This window comes from Orycteropus afer, unplaced genomic scaffold (assembly GCF_000298275.1).
Source record: "Orycteropus afer afer isolate SDZICR_OR568_19922 unplaced genomic scaffold, OryAfe1.0 scaffold00126, whole genome shotgun sequence".
Classification (NCBI taxonomy): domain Eukaryota; kingdom Metazoa; phylum Chordata; class Mammalia; order Tubulidentata; family Orycteropodidae; genus Orycteropus; species Orycteropus afer.
The window spans coordinates 656329-674799 of record NW_006921713.1 but is presented as its reverse complement, the minus strand read 5'-3'; the positions used below and the strand labels follow the sequence as shown (position 1 = coordinate 674799).

General features: G+C 34.7%; 1 protein-coding gene across 1 annotated transcript in view; it reads left to right on the top strand.

The window, feature by feature from the left end:
• PIK3C2G (phosphatidylinositol-4-phosphate 3-kinase catalytic subunit type 2 gamma) overlaps positions 1–18471 on the top strand; it is a 654890-nt gene that overhangs the window by 172892 nt on the left and 463527 nt on the right. The window contains exon 15 of the mRNA XM_007944442.1: positions 12228–12416. Within this exon, the coding sequence (XP_007942633.1) occupies positions 12228–12416 (189 nt within the window). The remainder of the gene's footprint in view (positions 1–12227; positions 12417–18471) is intronic.

Below are 18471 nucleotides of genomic sequence, written 5' to 3'. Positions count from 1 at the left end.
GGGCTGGGTGAAAGCCCCTCAACCTTGTGGTCCAGCTCTGCCTCCTGCTCCCGGCCCAGTGGAGCTAGAGGTATTTCTTCACTAAGACAGCTGCTGGTTGCTGAGGCTGAGAAGCCCCAAGCTTGACAAAAAGCCTCAAGGTTGTCAAAAGGCACAGTCCCGATGTTACCAAACTATGCGTCAGGCCATTAACTTAAGTCCACTGTAAGTCCCAAGGTCGGCAGAGCATAGCAGGCTGCTGAACAACGACATGGCTACATGAAGTGTCCAAGTGTGCCATAGGCTAGAGACCATTCCCAAGGCTTCTTCTTAAATACAGGAAGCAGACCACATTCCCCAAGGCAGCTACTCAGCTGCTTGTGGTAGATTCCACCATGGACCTGATTGCCAGTCTCATCATGGGGAATAACTACCACCAGCTGCCCAGCCACTCAAGCAGGCCTAGCCAAGTTGACACAAAAACATAACCACCACGGTAACTATGGGGAGAAGTGTAAGGAGAGTTGTTGCATTGTTGGAGATTATAGTCAATGTCACGAGACAAAGTGTATGTGAACTGCTGAATGGAAGATGAGTTTGCTCTGTAAACTTTCACCCAAATCTCAATAAAATAATAATAATAATAATAAACTGTCCATATTACTCAATTATGGTTCAAATCACACTATTCCATCTGCACATGCTACAAGCACACAATATTGTTTTTCTTTCTATAGTTGCTGATTTTGTCAAATTTTCTGGTGTTTTAGCTCCAATATTGCATTAATTAGCATTTGTGAACTTATATCAATAACCTCTTTGAGAATGATGTCATAATTAAAGGAGAAGGAGAAATTAAAAGGCTTCTGCTCAGTTACTAATAATATTGTAATTCAGTATGGAAAGACTTTATAAGATAATTTTATTGTTAGTATTCATATAAGGAATATTAAATTAACTAATAAAGAATGTCTGCCTTGAGGATTGCATTCTTTTAAGATCTATCTATGTGGGATCATATCGACAACTCATAAGATTAGATAGGAAATTTAGGAGGCAGTGAATGTATGTTAATGGGGAGGAAAAACTTAGAAAAGGAAGATGGAAATGATTGCACAGCTCAAAGAGTGCAATCAGTGTCAGTGAATCTTGCATATAGAAATTGTTGAATTAGTGTGTGTTGTGCTGTGTATATTGTCAACAACAACAATAATAAGTTATTTAAAAAAAGAAATATTTGAGCAGTTTACAACTATATTATTCTGTGGTTAAAACTGATGATAAGCATTACTAAGGACTCTTTACAGTCTGGTACAAGAAGAGGTTCCTAGGGAGGGTGACACCATGAGTTACCACACTAGGAGACACCTACCCTGGTGATGCCACTGATGCTTTATACAGTTTATCTGATTATAGTATATGGCACCTTGGACAAGCTGGTTACCACCATGCTTTCTAATTTCATCTTGTGTTTTGCCATCTCATTCACTTCAACTCAGTAACATCGGTCTCCTTCATGTACTCCAAACCTGCTATTCCATTTCCTATCTCAAGACCTTTTTAAGTTATCTCTACCTGAAATGCCCTTTCCTCAGTTCTCCACAAGACTGAATCATCTTATCTTTTAGGTCTTTACTTATAGAGGTCTTTTTTGAGTATCCTATCTAATGAAGTATTTTTCTACTTAGTCTTTACCATTTTACTTTTTATGTTGTCATAGTACAATGTTTTCTTATCTTGTTTATGCATGTATTTATTACTTGCCCCCCTCCCTCATTAATTTGTAAGAACTATCTATATTGCCTAAAGCATTTGACTGCTAACAAGAAGGCTGACAGTTCAAATCCACCAGCCACTCCTCAGAAGGAAGTTTGGGCAATATACTTCCACAAAGACACTGCCTCAGAAACCCAAGGATAGGTCACTATGAGTCGGAAATGACTCCATGGCAGTGTTTGGTTTCTATGTTTTTATCTATGCTCTGTGTGTGTGTGTGTGTGTGTGTGTGTATAGGAGCTCTAGGAGCTCTGGTAGCATAGTGCCTAAGGCACTTGACTGCTAACCAGAAGGCTGGCGGTTCAAACCCACCAACCACTTCTCGGAAGGAAGGTTGGGCAATCCTACTTCCGTAGTGATACTGCCTCGGAAACCCAAGGAGGGGTCGCTATGAGTCAGGGCCGACTCAACGGCACATAACAACAACAACAATATATATATATATATATATATATATATATATATATATATGCCTTAGGCACTATGCTACCAGAGCTGCCGATATATATATGTAAGAAACATATCTATATTTTTTATCACTGTATGTCCAGTGCTTTAGCTGTGTCTGATTAAAAAATAAATATAAAATACATATGTCATAATGAATAAGTTCCCTTGCATCCTGTCTGGTATAAGCAATTGCCTTAAGGGGTATAGAGAATGAAATATTCTCATAGTTTTATGGCACACATGTTGAAGATCCATTGCCATACTAGTTTACTGTTACTTTACTAGATGAAACATCTGTGTACATATATTTATTGGCCAGGAACCAATAAACTTAAATTTTAAACATATTGAGAAAAACAAGATCAAAACCAAAGAAAGAGTAATCATACTAACTGCCTTTAAATGTTAGAAGTTTGTCTTATTAAATGAACCCTAATAATTTCCATTTGTTTTATACTTCTATATCTATTTTAGTTAATTACTTGGACATAAAATAACCGACATTTCCTTCTTCTTTGTCCACTCAAATATAATTATTAATGTTCAGTGCAGCACAGTTATATTCTGGAATGTGACAACAGATGGAGAACAGCTTTCAATGTGATAAAACTTGTGTTAGAATTACATTAACTTCTGTTTCCAAATATGACATTTTTATCATTTAGTTGATGGCTTTACTGTTCCTTCTTTGAAGCTGATCAAGTTAGAAAGTTCAAATTAAATGATTCCATTGAAAAGGTGTCTATAGTAGTTATTATTTTTTTAAAAACAGAAAATAAAAGTAAAAATTCTTCATTTTTATGCCAAATAGAAGAGTATTTCCAGGTAGGATGAAGTTCCCAGAAATAAAGATATAAGAATATTTTCTTTGAAAAGAACTTAAAACTTCCATATCTAGCCATGAAAGACAACCAGTTCAAGACTAATTTCTCTGCTTTAAATAACTATGAAAAGATATATAAATATATAGATATGAAACAACTGTTTTCTGAAATTTAACAATAGACAATACATGAAGTGAACCCTATGATTAAAGTGACGCAGCTTGCACTGTCCACCACAGCTTTGAAACAGAGTCAAAAAGAGAAAGCAGGCCTTGTGTAGAAAAAAGGCAGAGATCAGAGTTAGATAATGCTGAAGCACCTGGAATTTTAAGAACTTGACAGTGAGTGAAGAATTAAGTGCAGAATAAGTGCTTCATATTTTTGTATCAAGGGCCTCTTCACTGTTTAGCTGACTTCTAAGTTATTCATGAGCAAGGAGAGGATTTGCAGAACCTGAAAGAGAAAAGCTACTGGGCAACTGTGAATAAATGTGGGTTCTAGAGTTTGCACATTGCCAGGAGATAGGATCTGACCAGTCAGAACAGTGAAACATCACTGAACACCTAAATATTCAATAGAGAGTAGTAGATACATATTATAAATAAGACTATTCTAGTATTAGATTAAGACTACACTAGATCCAACCTCCCATAACTTGTCTGGTCTTCAGTTTTTTGTGTTCAGTGCATAAAATCTGATCTTCAGTGGTCTCTAAATTCAGGTGGAATATAATCAAGGTTGTATTTTGGCTCTCATAGATTTGTCATAATTTTCTTCAGCTTCGATTTAAACTTGCATTCGAGCAATTGATGCTGTGATCCATAGTTCGCTTCTGGCCTTGTTCTGACTGATATATTGAGCTTCTCCATCATCTCTTTCCACAGATGTAGTCTATTTGATTTTTGTGTATTGCATCTGGTGAGGTCCATGTGTACAGTCACCATTTATGTTGAGTAAAAAAATGATTTTGCAACGAAGAAGTTGTTGATCATGAAAAATTCTGTCATGCTGTCTCTGGAGTCATTTCTATCAGCAAGGCCATATTTTCCAACAACTGAAGCTTCTTCTTTATTTCCAACTTTTGCCTTTTAATCAGCAGTAATTATCAATATATCTTGATTTCATGTTTGGTCAATTTCAGACTTCAAAAGTTGGTAAAAAAAAAAAAGAAAGAAAAAAACATCAATTTCTTCATCTTTGACTTTAGTAATGTGTAAATTTGAATAATGCATAAATTTGAATAATAGTACTGTTAACTGGTCTTTCTTGTATGTGTATGGATGTTGTCCTATCACTGACAGCATTGTACTTCAAGATAGATCTTGAAATGTTCTTTTTGATGATGAATATGATACTCTTCCACTTTAATATAATATGTCATTCCCAGCATAGTGGATGATATGATTGTCTGATTCAAAGTGGCCAATACCAGTCCATTTCAACTCTCTAATGCCTAGTATATCAATCTTTATGTGCTCCATTTCAGTTTTGACAACTTCCAATTTTCCTAGATGCATACACTGTATATTCCATGTTCAGATTATTAATAGATATTCACAGCTGTTTCTTCTCATTTTGAATCATGCCACATCAGCAGATTAAGGTCCTGAAAGCTTTATTCCATCCACATAATTAAGACTGACTCTACATTGCAGAGGCAGCTCTTCCTCAATTTTATTTTGAATGTCATCCAACCTGAAGGGCTCATCTTCTAGCAGCATATCAGACAGTGGTTCACTGCTATTTACAATGTTTTCCAGTAATATATCAAACAGTGTTTCACCACTATACATAGGTTTTCAGTGGCCATTTTTTTCAGAAGTGTATGACCCAATCCTTCTTCCCAGTCTGTCTTAGTCTGGAAGCCCTGCTGAAATCTTTCTTCCATTGGTGACACTACTGGTATTTGAAATACCAGGGGCATAGCCTCCAGCATCACAGCAACATGTAAGCCACCACAGTATGACAAACTGACAGAGTGAAGGACATTAAGAATATCACACATGAAGAAAGCAAAAGGTCATTAAAAAGACAGGAAAGGAAGAAAAGGCCAAAGTGAATGTCAAAAGAGACTCTGAAATGTGATCTTGAATGGCGGGTAGCTAAAGTGAATGGAAGAAATGAAATAAAAGAGCTAAACAGATTTCAAAGAGTAGCTCCAGAAGGCAAAATGAAGTATTATAATGAAATGTGCAAAGACCTGGAGTTAGAAAAACAGAAGGGAAGAACACACTTCGCATTTCTAAAACAGAAAGAACTGAAGAAAAAAAAAAAAAATCAAACCTCGAATTACAATATTGAAGGTCTCTCTGGACAAAATATTGAATGATGCAGAAGCCTCAAACGAAGATGGAAGGAATATACAGAGTCACTGTACCAAAAGAATTTATCAATGTTCACCTATTTCAGGAGATACTATATGATCAAGAATTGATAATATTGAAGGAAGAAATGCAAGCTGTACTGAAGATATTGGTTCAAACCAAGCCTCTAGGAATTGAAAGAATATCCATTGAGGTATTTCAACAAATGGATATAACACAGAGGGTGCTCACTTGTTTATGCCAAGAAATTTGAAAAGGAGCTACTGGCCAACCAACTGGAAGAGATCTAGATTTATATACATTCCAAAGAATGGTGATCCAACAGAATACAGAAATTATTGAACAATATCATTAATATCATACGCAAGTAAAATTTTGCTGAAGATAATTTAAAAAAAAAAAAAAAATTGCAGCTGCATACTGACACAGAACCACCAGCAAGTCAAGTCAGATTCAGAAGAGGGTGTGGAATATCTACTGATAGATGGATCTTGGCTGAAAGCAAAGAATATGAGAAAGATGTTTGCCTGTGTTTGGTTTCTTTCTGTCTTTCTTTCTTTCTTTCTTTCTACTATGCAAAGGCATTCAACTATGTGGATCATAACAAATTATGGATAACATTGCAAAGAATAGGAATTCCAGAACACTTAATTTTGCTCATTAAAAACATGTACATAGACCAAGAGCCAGTGTTTCAAATAGAACAAGGGAATGCTACCACACCCACCCACTGCCATCAAGTGAGATCCAACTCATGGCAACCCCTCCTTGGGTTTCCAAGTCAGTATCACTATGGAAGTAGATTGCCCAACCTTCCTTCGAGGAGTGACTGGTGGGTTTGAACCGCCAGCCTTCTGATTAGCAGTCAAATGCCTTAGGCACTCTGCCACCAGAGGTATTAAAGGAATGCTAAATGGTTTAAAATCAGGAAAGTTATGTGTCAGGGATATATCCTTTCACCATATTTATTCAGTATGTATGCTGAGCAAATAATCTAAGAAGGTGCATTATATGAAGAAGAATACAGCATCAGTATTGGAGGAAGACTCATTAATAGCCTGTAATATGCAGATGACACCACCTTGCTTGCTGAAAGTGGAGACTTGAAGCATCAGTGACTATAGTCTTCAGTATGGGTTACACCTCAAAATAAAGAAAACAAAATACAACTGGACAATAAACAACAGCATGATAAACGGAAAACAGATTGAAGTTGTCAGGGATTTCATTTTATTTGGATCCACTATCAACACCCATGGAAGCAGCAGTGAAGAATTCAGATTTCACTGGACAAATCTGCTACAAAAAGAAGCTTCAAAGTGCCAAGGAGTAAAGATGTCACTTTGCAGATTAAGGTGAGCATGACCCAAGCCATGTTACATTCAATAGCATCATATGTATGTAAAAGCTGGGCAATGAGTAAGACTGAAGAAGAATTAATGCGTTTGAATTGTGATGTTGGTGAAAAGTACTGAAAATGTCATGGACTACCAAAAGAATGAATAAATCTGTCTTGGAAGAAATAAGCTGGAGTTCTTCTTAGAAGTGAGAATGAGCAGACTTTGTCTGACCTACCTTAGGCATGTTGACAGAAAAAACTGGTCCCTGGAGAAGGATATCATGTTTAGTAAAGTGAATGGTCCATGAAAAAGGCAAAGACCCTCCATGCAATGATGGTTTCAAGCAGAGCAAATATTGTGATGATGACACAGGACAAGACAGTGTTTCTGTTTTACAAAAGGTCACTGTGAGTCAGAGACAACTCAATAACACCTAATAAAAGCAATAGCAGACCCAGCCTAATAAATCTTAATAATAATTCTCAAAGGTATCAAACTGATCCCTCAGTAATTAAATTGATTCCAAAATAAATTAAAATATTTAATATCAAATGATTAAAAAAATGCATATAATAAAAATTGCTAAACATGGCAAGAAGCAGAAAGTTACAGCCCATAACTGGGTAAGAGAGAGGAGCAGTTACTGAAACAGACCTGAAAATTACAAGTTAATATTTTAATATGGCTATTATAAAGATGTCTGCATTCCATTGGCTCATCTTTCTTTAGAATGGGCATGTATATGGATTTTATCAAATCAGCTGGCCAGATAGTGAAAGATGAATGATGAATAAGAACGACTAAATAAGAACTGATGTCTTTGAATTATGGTTTTGATGAAGAATATTGATTACATCATCGACTGCCAGAAGAGTGAACAAATCTGTCTTGGAAGAAGTAGAGCCAGAATGTTCCTTAGAAGCAAGAATCGCAAGAGTTCATCTCATTTACTTTGACTATGTTATTAAGAGGAACCAATCATGGACATCATGCTTGGTAAAGTGGACGGTGAACAAAGAAGGCTAAGGCCTGCAATAAGATGGATTGACACAGTGGGAGCAACAATGGGCCCAATACAGCAGTGATTGTGAGGATGACATAAGTCTGGGCAGTATTTTGCTCTGTTGTACATAGGGTCACTATTAGTCACAACTGACCCTATGTTACCTAACAACAACAACATTTAAGATATTTAAGAAATTGAAAAACACAGTAACAAACAAACAAAAACTTGGATGGGTTTAATTGATTGCAGATGCAGGAGAACAGTAGGTAAGTTTGAAGATAGAGCAACAGAAATTGCCATGCTGAAGCATAGAAAAAAAAAAAAAATCCTGAAAGTAATGAATAAGGAGCTCTGGCGGAGCAGTGCCTAAGGCATTTGCTAACCTGAAGGTTCAAACCCACCAGCTGCTCCAAGGAAGGAAGGTGGAGCAATCTACTACTTGCGTAAAGATTTACTGCCTCAGAAACCCAGTGAGGATCGCTATAAGTCAGAATCAACTCAATAGCAGGTAGTTTGGTTTGGTTTGGTTTGGAAAATAATGGATGGACTTCGTGACATATGGTATATTATCAAGCAATATAGCATATGTACATTAGGATGGAGAAGGAGAGGAGAGATGTGGGGAGGGAGAAAAAAAGAGGAAGAAGAAGAGGGAGGGTGGAAAAGAGGGAGAGGGAAGGAAGGAGGGAAGAAGGAAAGAATGACAATAATTTTACAAATTTGATCAAAGAAAAATCAACCCACAGATATAAGAAACTTAGCAACCTTGAAGCAAACACACAAACACCCATAGGCACATCATAGTCAAATTTCTGAAAACTAAAAATAAAGATAAAAGTCTTAAAAACATGATAAACTACCCAAAAGGAACCTATGATAAGATTAACTGCTAACTTCTAATCAGAAAGAATTCAGGCTAAAAGATAGTACAATAATACTTTTACATATTGAAATGAAAAAAATATAATTTGTCAATCTAGAATTCTATAACCAGTAAAATTTTATTTCAAAATTAAGGTACAATGAAAATGTTAAATAAAATGGAGATAGTTAATAATCAGTATATCTACACTATCTTGTTGTTGCTATTAGTTGCTGTTTCAACTCATGGCTACCCCGCATATGCATGCTCTTACTAAACTTCATAGAGTTTTCAATGCTTTGACCTTTCAGAAGCAGATAGGACTATCTGTGAGGTGCCTCTGGGTGGGTTCGGAAAACCAACCTTTCTAATATATACATGGAAACATGAATATTTGATTGAAATAAGCAAAACAATCTTAAAAAAGAATAGCAAAGTTGGAGGATTTACAAGTCTGATTTCAAAACGTACAATAAAGTTACAGTAATCTTTTATTCTTGAAAAAAATAAAACTGGAAGATTTTCAAATCTAATTTTATGAATTAGAATAAAGTTTTAGTAATCAAAATAATATGATATTGACTTGATAGGCAAGTAAATCAATGAAAAAAATCAAAGAGAAAAAAAACTCCAAAATAGACCTGCATTTATATATTTTTAATTTTTTTTTTTACAAAATAGCCAAAACAATATGTGAGAAAAGTTCTTTTCAGCAACTATATAAACATGGAAAAAAAAGAATGTGATGTATACTTCATACCATACTAAAAAATAAATAAATAAATAAGGATAAATCATCCTCTCTGATGTGAAATATAAAACTATAAAGCTTTCACAAGAAAACTTAGCAGGATGGGTGATAGGGTAGAAAAAACTATCATGAACAAAAAAGAAAAAGCATATTAACCATAAAAATTTTATAAATGAAACTTAGTCAAAACTTAAAACCATTCATCAAAAAGCACTATGAAGAAAATTAATAGGCAAGTCATATTCTGAGAGAAAATATGATCAAAATATTTGTATAACAAAAAAAATTTGTATCCAGAATATATGAATACATGAGGAAATCCTACAAATAAATTCAAACATTCAAATAATGAAACAAAAAAAGTACACAAATGAACAGACATTTGTAAAAGGAAGATATTGTTTAGAAACCACATAAAAATTTCCACAGACAAAATCAAGTGCTGGCAAAATGTGGTATAATTGAGAAACTCATATTCTGCTGGTAAAAATATAAAATCTTACAACCATTTTATAAATGTTTGACAATTTCTTCAAAAAGTAAACAAATATCTGGTATACAACCCAATCATTACCCTCTGTGTTAGACTGGGTTCTCTAGAGAAACAAAACCAGTAAATCTTATATATATTTATATAGAGAGAAATTTATCTTAGGAAAATGGCTCACACACTTATAGAAGCTGGCAAGTCCAAAGTTCCTGGATCAAACGTCAAGCTGGAGGCTTTTCCCAACTCTTGCAGCCACAGGGGCTGAGGAGTTCAAGGCTAGCAGGCAGTACACCGGCTGTTGACTCCAACGAATGATGAATCCAAGATCTCCAGGCCGAATGGTGGATTGTTCACTCACGGACAGTTGCAGGCAGCACAACAGAATCCCGATCCACAGAAGAATGTCTCTTTTCCCGGAATGTCCATAGATATACTGGAAGCAGGCCACACCCCTAGGAAAACTCCCTTTCAACAGATTGCCTGCTCAAAACATAATCATCTGATCCCATCATGGGAATAACTACATCACAAGAGCTTAAACCACACAGAATTGTGGTCCAGCCAAGTTGACACACAGCTCCAACTATCACACCCTCCTAGGTTCTTCAAGGAGAAATGAAAAATACTGTATTTATCACATTTATACTCAACACAAGCCTTCTACATTTGTTTGCCAACTGCCCCCCCCCCCAGTATTTTCATAAGCATGCTATGCTAATTTTTTTTTTTTTTTTTTAACACAGCAACATCAGCATAGGGCTTAGGAAAATACCTTGAGAAGTAGGGTGTTGTTGGCAAACAAACCTAGAAGGCAGCTGTGCGATATTTGCATAAAAATGTGGTATGTCCACACAAAAACTTTTGCACAAATATTCACAGAAGATTTATTCATTATATACCAAAACAGGAAACAACACAGATAGCCATCAAATAGGAGAAAGGGTAAACAAATTATGGTAAATTCATACAAAGCAGTAATACTCGTTAATATAAAAAATAAACCACTGACACACTCAACAACATGGATAATTTTGAAAACATAGTGAGTGAAAAAAAAGCAGACAGAATACACTTTCTGATTTCATTTATTTAAATTTCAAAATAGGTAATATTAAGCTAAAGTGAAAGAAATCACACCTCTGATTGCCTCTAGTGGAAGTGTAAATGCGGATTGACTGGAAACAGGCATAAGAAAATGATTTTACATCTTGATAGGAGTGGAATGTGTTTTTCACCGTATCTATGTATTTGCCAAAATTTATTGAAATGAATCTGTACACTTCTTTCTGTATAAATTTTGTTGCATAAAAAGATTTTTAAAGCATTATTCAATATTAAGGAGAAAGGAATTTAATCAGGCAAAATTTTTTTTAGTAATTTTGTTATGGAATTTTTGTCTTCTAAGGGCTTTCTTTTGGGAGCAATGACAAAACATAGGAAAATAACCTAAGAACCCTTTAAAAATCGTCTCTAATCCAATCCTTTCATTTTATAGGTGAAGATAGCTTCAGAACACATTGTTGAGAAACATTGACCTTTAAATATTTTAATATTTCTTATTAACTTTCTTGGGTGTTTTAGCTGATTTAAGCTCAGCAACAGAATGTCAGTTTGCAGGAAGCAGTGTTCAAAAGCTGTCATTGTCATATAAGAAATGCTGTCCTCCATCTGAACTGTGTTTCTGAATGTTGCTGCTGGAGTGTAAGCAAAACAGGACAAACTGTCAGCCAGTGAATGGCCCTATTTCAAAATATAGATCTTCTGTTTGGGATTGCTCTCCAGGGGGAAATACTTGCGCATTTAAGGAAGTCCTAGTCACTGGCATTTTAACCCCAAACTTCCAGTGAACTCTGAGAGTTTAAAACAAGAATGCAGGGATAAATTGAGTTCTTTGTTTTTGAAATTTAGAGTAAAGTGTTTTCTGAACTTTCATGAAACTTGCTTTGAGATGAAGGAATACTATCTTTTTAAAATAAGCCATTTTTTTTACAGGTTCACTTGGATCTGAGATAATTTTTAAGAAAGTAAGACCATAAATAGTTGATATCTGTTCTAAATTGTTCATGTTCCAGGGTTCAGATAACTTGATCTGCCCTAAAGAAGACAGATTTTGCCACCCAAAATGACATTTTGGAAAAAATGACAAGGATAAGAGGGATGAAAAATAAAGATGAATTACCTGAACTAAAAGTGTGGGTTTTTTTTGTTTTTGTTTTTGTTTTTTCTGCAAAAGGAATAAAGTTACTGGGAAATAAGTTGATGAAATACCCTACCAAACTGTCCCAAGAAGATAAAGGACTTGTTCTCCAAATAAAATAAGATAAACCTCAAGGAACCAGAGTAAGGTCTTGTACTATGTGTTTATAGCAACATTTTCTAGTTCAGTTAACTTATGTAAATTATACTTTGCCATTCGGTTTTGCAGACTCTCTGAGGAAAAGAGAAGATACTTATGGTTTTATCGCTTCTACTGCAATAATGAAAACTGCTCCCTTCCTTTGGTGCTGGGTAGTGCCCCTGGATGGGATGAAAGAACTGTTGCAGATATGCATACCATTTTGAGAGCATGGACATTTTCTCACCCTTTGGAGGCACTTGGGCTTTTGACTTCCAGGTAAGAACTTCAAAGCAAATATATCACTGATTGAGAAGAATTTACTTGAAAAGAAAAAAAATCAATGACTATAAAATTAATTCAGTAGTTATTCTGTTTGTTTCTGATTTCAAAAGCTATGATACTGAATTTAGATAAATATAAACTATGCATACTAATTGTAGACAACTCCAAGCTACATTGGAGTTCTAATGGTGCAGCACTTAAGGCATTTGGCTTCTAACCAAAAGGTCTGTGGTTTAAATTCACCAGCCTTTCCATGGAAAAAAGAAGAGGCCATCTGCTTCCATAAAGATTACAGCCTTAAAAATCCTACGGGGGTTGTTAAGAGTTAGAATCGACTCAATGGCAGTGAGTTAGGTTCAGTATGGAAGCAACGTTGGTGTCTTCTGTACTGAACTTGAAGCATAAATGATAGTAATAGTTTCTTAAAATAAAAGTCTAGTTGTTCTTTCATAAATAACAATATAACAATAACAACATAATAATAATTGGGGAAAATTCCCTATAGCTGTCCCTCTCAAAAAAAAAAATCCTTGAAATATTAGACCATATATTTTACCATTGAAATATGCAAAATATAGAAAAATGCTTTCTTTATAGTAGGGACACAAGTAATATCATAATGATGATAAGAGGTTTTTGTTTGTTTGTTTTAGTTTTTCCAACCCACACCTCATATTTTCTACAACTCCTTCTTCAATAAAATACAGAGGGGAATAATGATGTCTTCTTGTTAGGGCGATAGATCTGGATACAAATGAGGTATCAGGCTCTGGCTTAGGAGAAGTAGCTTTTCCTTGGCTTCCCTCTTGTGCTCAAATCCAAGAACAGACATTTTAAGTCTGTCTTGATAACATCAGTACTTTGATTCCATGAAATAAGGCTGAATTTTCTAGAGTGAGGGAAAAATTTTAAAACCAACTCCGCTTTGAATCATCTGCCATGATCCTGAGAGAAGGATCAAGTGTGAAATGATGTGAAGAAGCTAGTTAAGCTGATTTGTTTAGGTTTGTTTAAAAATTGGTTTCTTTTATAAAACCCCTGGTATAGCAAAGACCAAAACCAAATGATGAAAGCTACTGCCATCGAGTCAGTTCTGACTCACGGAAATGCTTTAGGACAGAGTAGAATTGCCCCATAGAGTTTCCAAGGTTGTAAATCTTTATGGAAGTAGACTGCCTCAACTTTCTCCCATGGAGTGACTAGTAGGTTTGAACTGCTAAGCTTTGTGCTTAGCAGCCAAATGCTTTAACCCTATACTACCAGAACTGAAGGAAATTTCCTATTAGTTGCAAGACTCACTAGCTTGTTCTCAATCATCTAAACTTATTAACCATTTAGAATCCTTTATTTTTTACGCCTCTCGCATTGAAGATTTTACTTAGTTTTATGGAGTCTTCCATTAATTAATGTGTCCACAGGTGCCCCCTTCCTCTTTAAAATATATAACTTTTAATATCATTTGGGCTTAGAGACTTTTTTCCTTTTATAAAACTTTGTGGAACACACAATGTGGAGCCTTCCCTAACTTCGCATTGTAGAGATGATCACTTGTGAGTAGTGCAGTGCCGTGTTGCTTTATAAAGAACATGTTACTGCAATGTAAACACAGAGTGACCCTCACTGGGTTTCCAAGGTGGTAAATCTTTACGGAAGTAGATTGACTAATCTTCCTTCCACGAAGTGGCTAGTGGGTTTGAACTGCCAACTTTCTGGTCAGTAGTCAAATGCCTTAGGCACTCTGCTACCAGAGCTCCTTTAATGTATTTACACATGTTAAATGCATACATTAAATAACCAACATACATGTAAAATGTATGTTTTCACCTACATTACCCTGAGAGCTCCTTTAATACAAACAGTTCATCTTAGTGTCTCCATATCCCAAGGGCTTAATAACTGGGGCATACTATTTACTCAATATTGACTTAATCAATCATTTTCTAAAATACAGTGATTATTTATAGTTTGTTTTAACAGTTTATTTTAATTTATTGGAGAAATGGCTTAGTTTGATAGTGCTGCAAACAAACAAAAAAATTACCACAAATACTTAAGGCCAGAAATTTATTTTCTCTCAGGTAAGTGAGCTAGAAGTCCAAATTCAGGGTGTCAGTTTGAAGAGTCAATCCCTCTTTTATTTCTTTTAGCTGCTAGTAACTGCCAGCAATCCTTAGCATTCCAGACCTTATAGATGTGTCTGTCTTTGTCTCCCATCTTCCCTTTGTGTGTGTGTCTATCTAACCTGCTCTTTATATAAGTTATCACTTAGAAGTGATTAGGTTTAGGACCCACTCTCTGCTAATATGACCCCATCAGCATAACAAAAGAAAAACCTACTTCAAACCAGAGTCAAATTTACAGATGCAGGGACTGGGACTTCAACACATATTTGGGGGCAGGGAGGGGTGGTCACAATTCAATCCATAACAATGACATTATGTTTATCTACCACATTATTTGTACAATTAAATGAATTATTGAAATAATGATATGGTAAAATCAGTTAATGATTGATTACTTTCACTGAGATCATTCACAGCTAATTATCTTGCTGGAGAAGACAAGTAGTTATTTCCACCTTAGTTCTAACATATATTCCTGATTTAGATATATATAGATAGCAATGAGCCGGGTCCGACTCGACGGCACATAACAACAACAACGACAGATAGCCAAAATCTGCCCAAATTTTATTTTTTATAATTCTATTTTTTTTTGCTGAAGTAAGATTTAGCATATTATTATAGTTATTATCTTACTACTATTGAATCAATCAGCTAATAAAGAGTTGGTTTATAATGTGAAAGTAACAATGTATAGAATAGGAAAAAATATTTACAAAATCATTTATCTGATAAAGGGAATTATTTCCAGAATATATAAAGAGCAATGGGAACTCAAAAATGAAACAATTAATAACCCAATTTAAAAATGAACAAAGGACCTGAATTGATTTTTTCAAAGATAGATAAATGACCAATAAACTCAATAACATTATCCATAAGAGATATGCAAATGAAAACCACAATGAGATACCACATCATACTCACTAAGGTGGCTGTAACAATTAAAAAAAAAATAGAATAAAACACATGTTAGAATTTGGTGAAACTGTAAGCATCATACATGGTGGGAATGTAAAATGGTGTAGTGCTTTGAAAAACACTTTAGCAATTCCTCAGTCTTAAACATAGAGTCATCTTATAACCCAGTAGTTCCACTCTTAGGTATATACTGAAGAAAAATAAAAACATATATCCACACAAAAACTTGTACATAGGAGCATTATTCATAATAACCAAATATTTGGGGAAAAAAAAAACCCAAATATCTATCAATAAATAGGGAAATAAATAAAAGATAGTATAATCATGTATCATAAATATTGAACAATACAAAGGAATGAACACTGATACATGCTACAACATGGCTGAACCTTGAAAACATTATGCTAAGTGAAAGAAACTAATCACAAAAGACAGTATATTATATAATATCATTTATATGAAATGTCCAAAATAGGCAAATCTATAGAAAAAGAGAGCAGATTAGTGGTTGGCAATGGCTGGGTATTGCATAGGGGGTGGGAGAAATGGGCACTGTGCGCTCATGGGCTTGGGGTTTCATTTTGTGATGACAGTTTCACAACTCTGGGAACATAGTAAAACCATTGAATTGCACACCATGTTATTTCAATTATATCTCAATAAAACTGTTGAAGAATTAAAAAATTAATGTAAAGGTAAAAATTAGGACTTTAATATCTATAAAGCATAATTTATTAAAGACAACATTTTGAAATTTCTAAAGAGAAATTGTTATTTTGTTTCATTTGCATCTTATTGTTTTCTTAAGATGTGTTTGGGCCCATACTGTTTCTGTAAACATTTGAATGTTTCAGCTAATATTTTTTTGATAAAGTAAACAAGATATTATTAGAAAAAATTAATCAGAATGAAGATTGCAACATTTATTAGTTTACTCACTTCTAAAATAAGGTAGTTAGCTAGATAAACTTTAGTATTCTCTAATTTCTGATGTTTTTGTTATTAGGTACCATCAAGTCAGTTTCTACTCATAGCAACCCTCTGTAGAACAGAACAAAACGCTGCCCAGTCCTGCGTCATCCTCACAATCCTTGCCAAGCTTGAGCCCATCATTGCAGTTACTATATCAATCAATCTCTTTGAGGGTCTTCTCCTTTTTCTCTGACCCTCCACTTTACTAAGCATGATATTCTTCTCCAAGAACTGCTGACAGTATGACCAGTATGATACCTAAACGTGATCCAGTTTATATTGAGTCCTCTCTACCTAAATTGATCCTGAAAAGTATTTTATATAATGTTTTAGCTATTCGGATAAAATTAGTATTTAGTGCTTTCAGTACTATGTCATTTTACTATCTACAGTAATATTAAGAGGTAAATACCATTATTATTCCAGTATTAAAGATGAGGAAACAGGCTTACAGAAGTTAAGTTGCCCCCTGACCCTAGTGAATTGAGGAACCAAATCTGGCAATATTGAGATCTGAGCTCCCAGTCTTACCACAGTGCTTTATAGTATTCCTATATAAACTCCGTAGACTCTATATACATTTAATGTATATAACAATCTTATAATAGTTTTACTTTTAATAATAGCAGTATTAAATCTTATTGTGTTCGACTTTTTCTGCTTCTCAATGTAACTTATTTTTGCCTCAATAATTAGATATTTGGAGATCGTGGGTACTGTTTATTAATCTTTATTCAGACAGCTTGGCAGAATTTTGATTTTGCTTGCACATTGGACAATTTCTTATCACGCACCAAATAAGGTCACTGGAAAAGTTGGAGTATTTCCACTGTACTCATCCTATGACTCCCACACATACTTTAACTGAACTATTAAAACACTAGAGGACAAGCTGTTTTCAGAAATGAATATTTCAACTCTTCTAAACTCAAAAGCTGTCTTTCTGAGAACAAACAGTATGTGCTTGTTAAGTGAATTGTCAGAGTGAGGACTTCTGAGATCACCTTTCCCCCTCCTTTGAACAGTCTGTCTTTTAAATGGTTTAACCTCTTGAGAACTGATGTGTTCCTTTTCCAGATTGGAAAGGTGTTTTTTTTTTTTTTTTTTTTGTTATACTGCTGTTTCCTTCATCCTGTCTGAAGATTCACCTCCTCCTCTTAGTTTATTTTTAGCAGGAGACATGTTTAGATTTAATTTACCTAGTGTGCCATAGGGTGTTAATATTTCCACTACCAAATGCCAGCAGTGTGCTCACCAGATACTGATATTTCCATTAGAGAAAGTGGTACTGTCACAATAACAGTGACCAAGGGTAAGGTCTGTGGTTCTTGGCAGCAGGTTGCTCTTTTCCTGAACCCTGATGTACAGGCACAACTATCCAACTGCTCATAACAAGCAGAAATCACCAAAGGAATTAAAAAGAGTTCAAGGAAAATATCCATTTAAAAATAGCAGCTCTGAATTGGCATCAGAGGGTTTCATAATAAGCGTAAATAAAAATTTGACAAGGACATGACAACCCACATGATGTAATATTACTGTTTTGCAGGGAAAAAAAAAAATACTTGCAGACAGTGCCTTAGCTTTTGAATGTCTCCTTTGAAAAAAATGTTTCACAAAAAAATGTTTGTTCCCATTTTTTTTTTTTTTATTGTAGATATTTATTCTAAAGTCATTTTTACTAGCATTGCAAACAGGAAGAATGGAATGATGAAGCTGTTAAAGCATTCACATTTGACTGGATAATTAAGTGATGGATGATGGTGTATCTTTTCTGTGCATTTATTGAGCAAAAATGTATGTCCAGTGAAATTGATATGCACTGAATCAAAGGCACTGAAAAATAAAGACATAGTGACTGTCTCTTAGAAACACACAATTTAGGGGGAGAGACAAGCTAGAGATTACCACACAATATGTCCTCTGAACTATAATCAAAGTAAGGACAAAGTACTGTAGGAGCCCCAAGGAGAGAGAGATGAATTCTTTTTTTTTTTTAATTTTATTTTTTTTAGCTTTTTTTTTTTTTT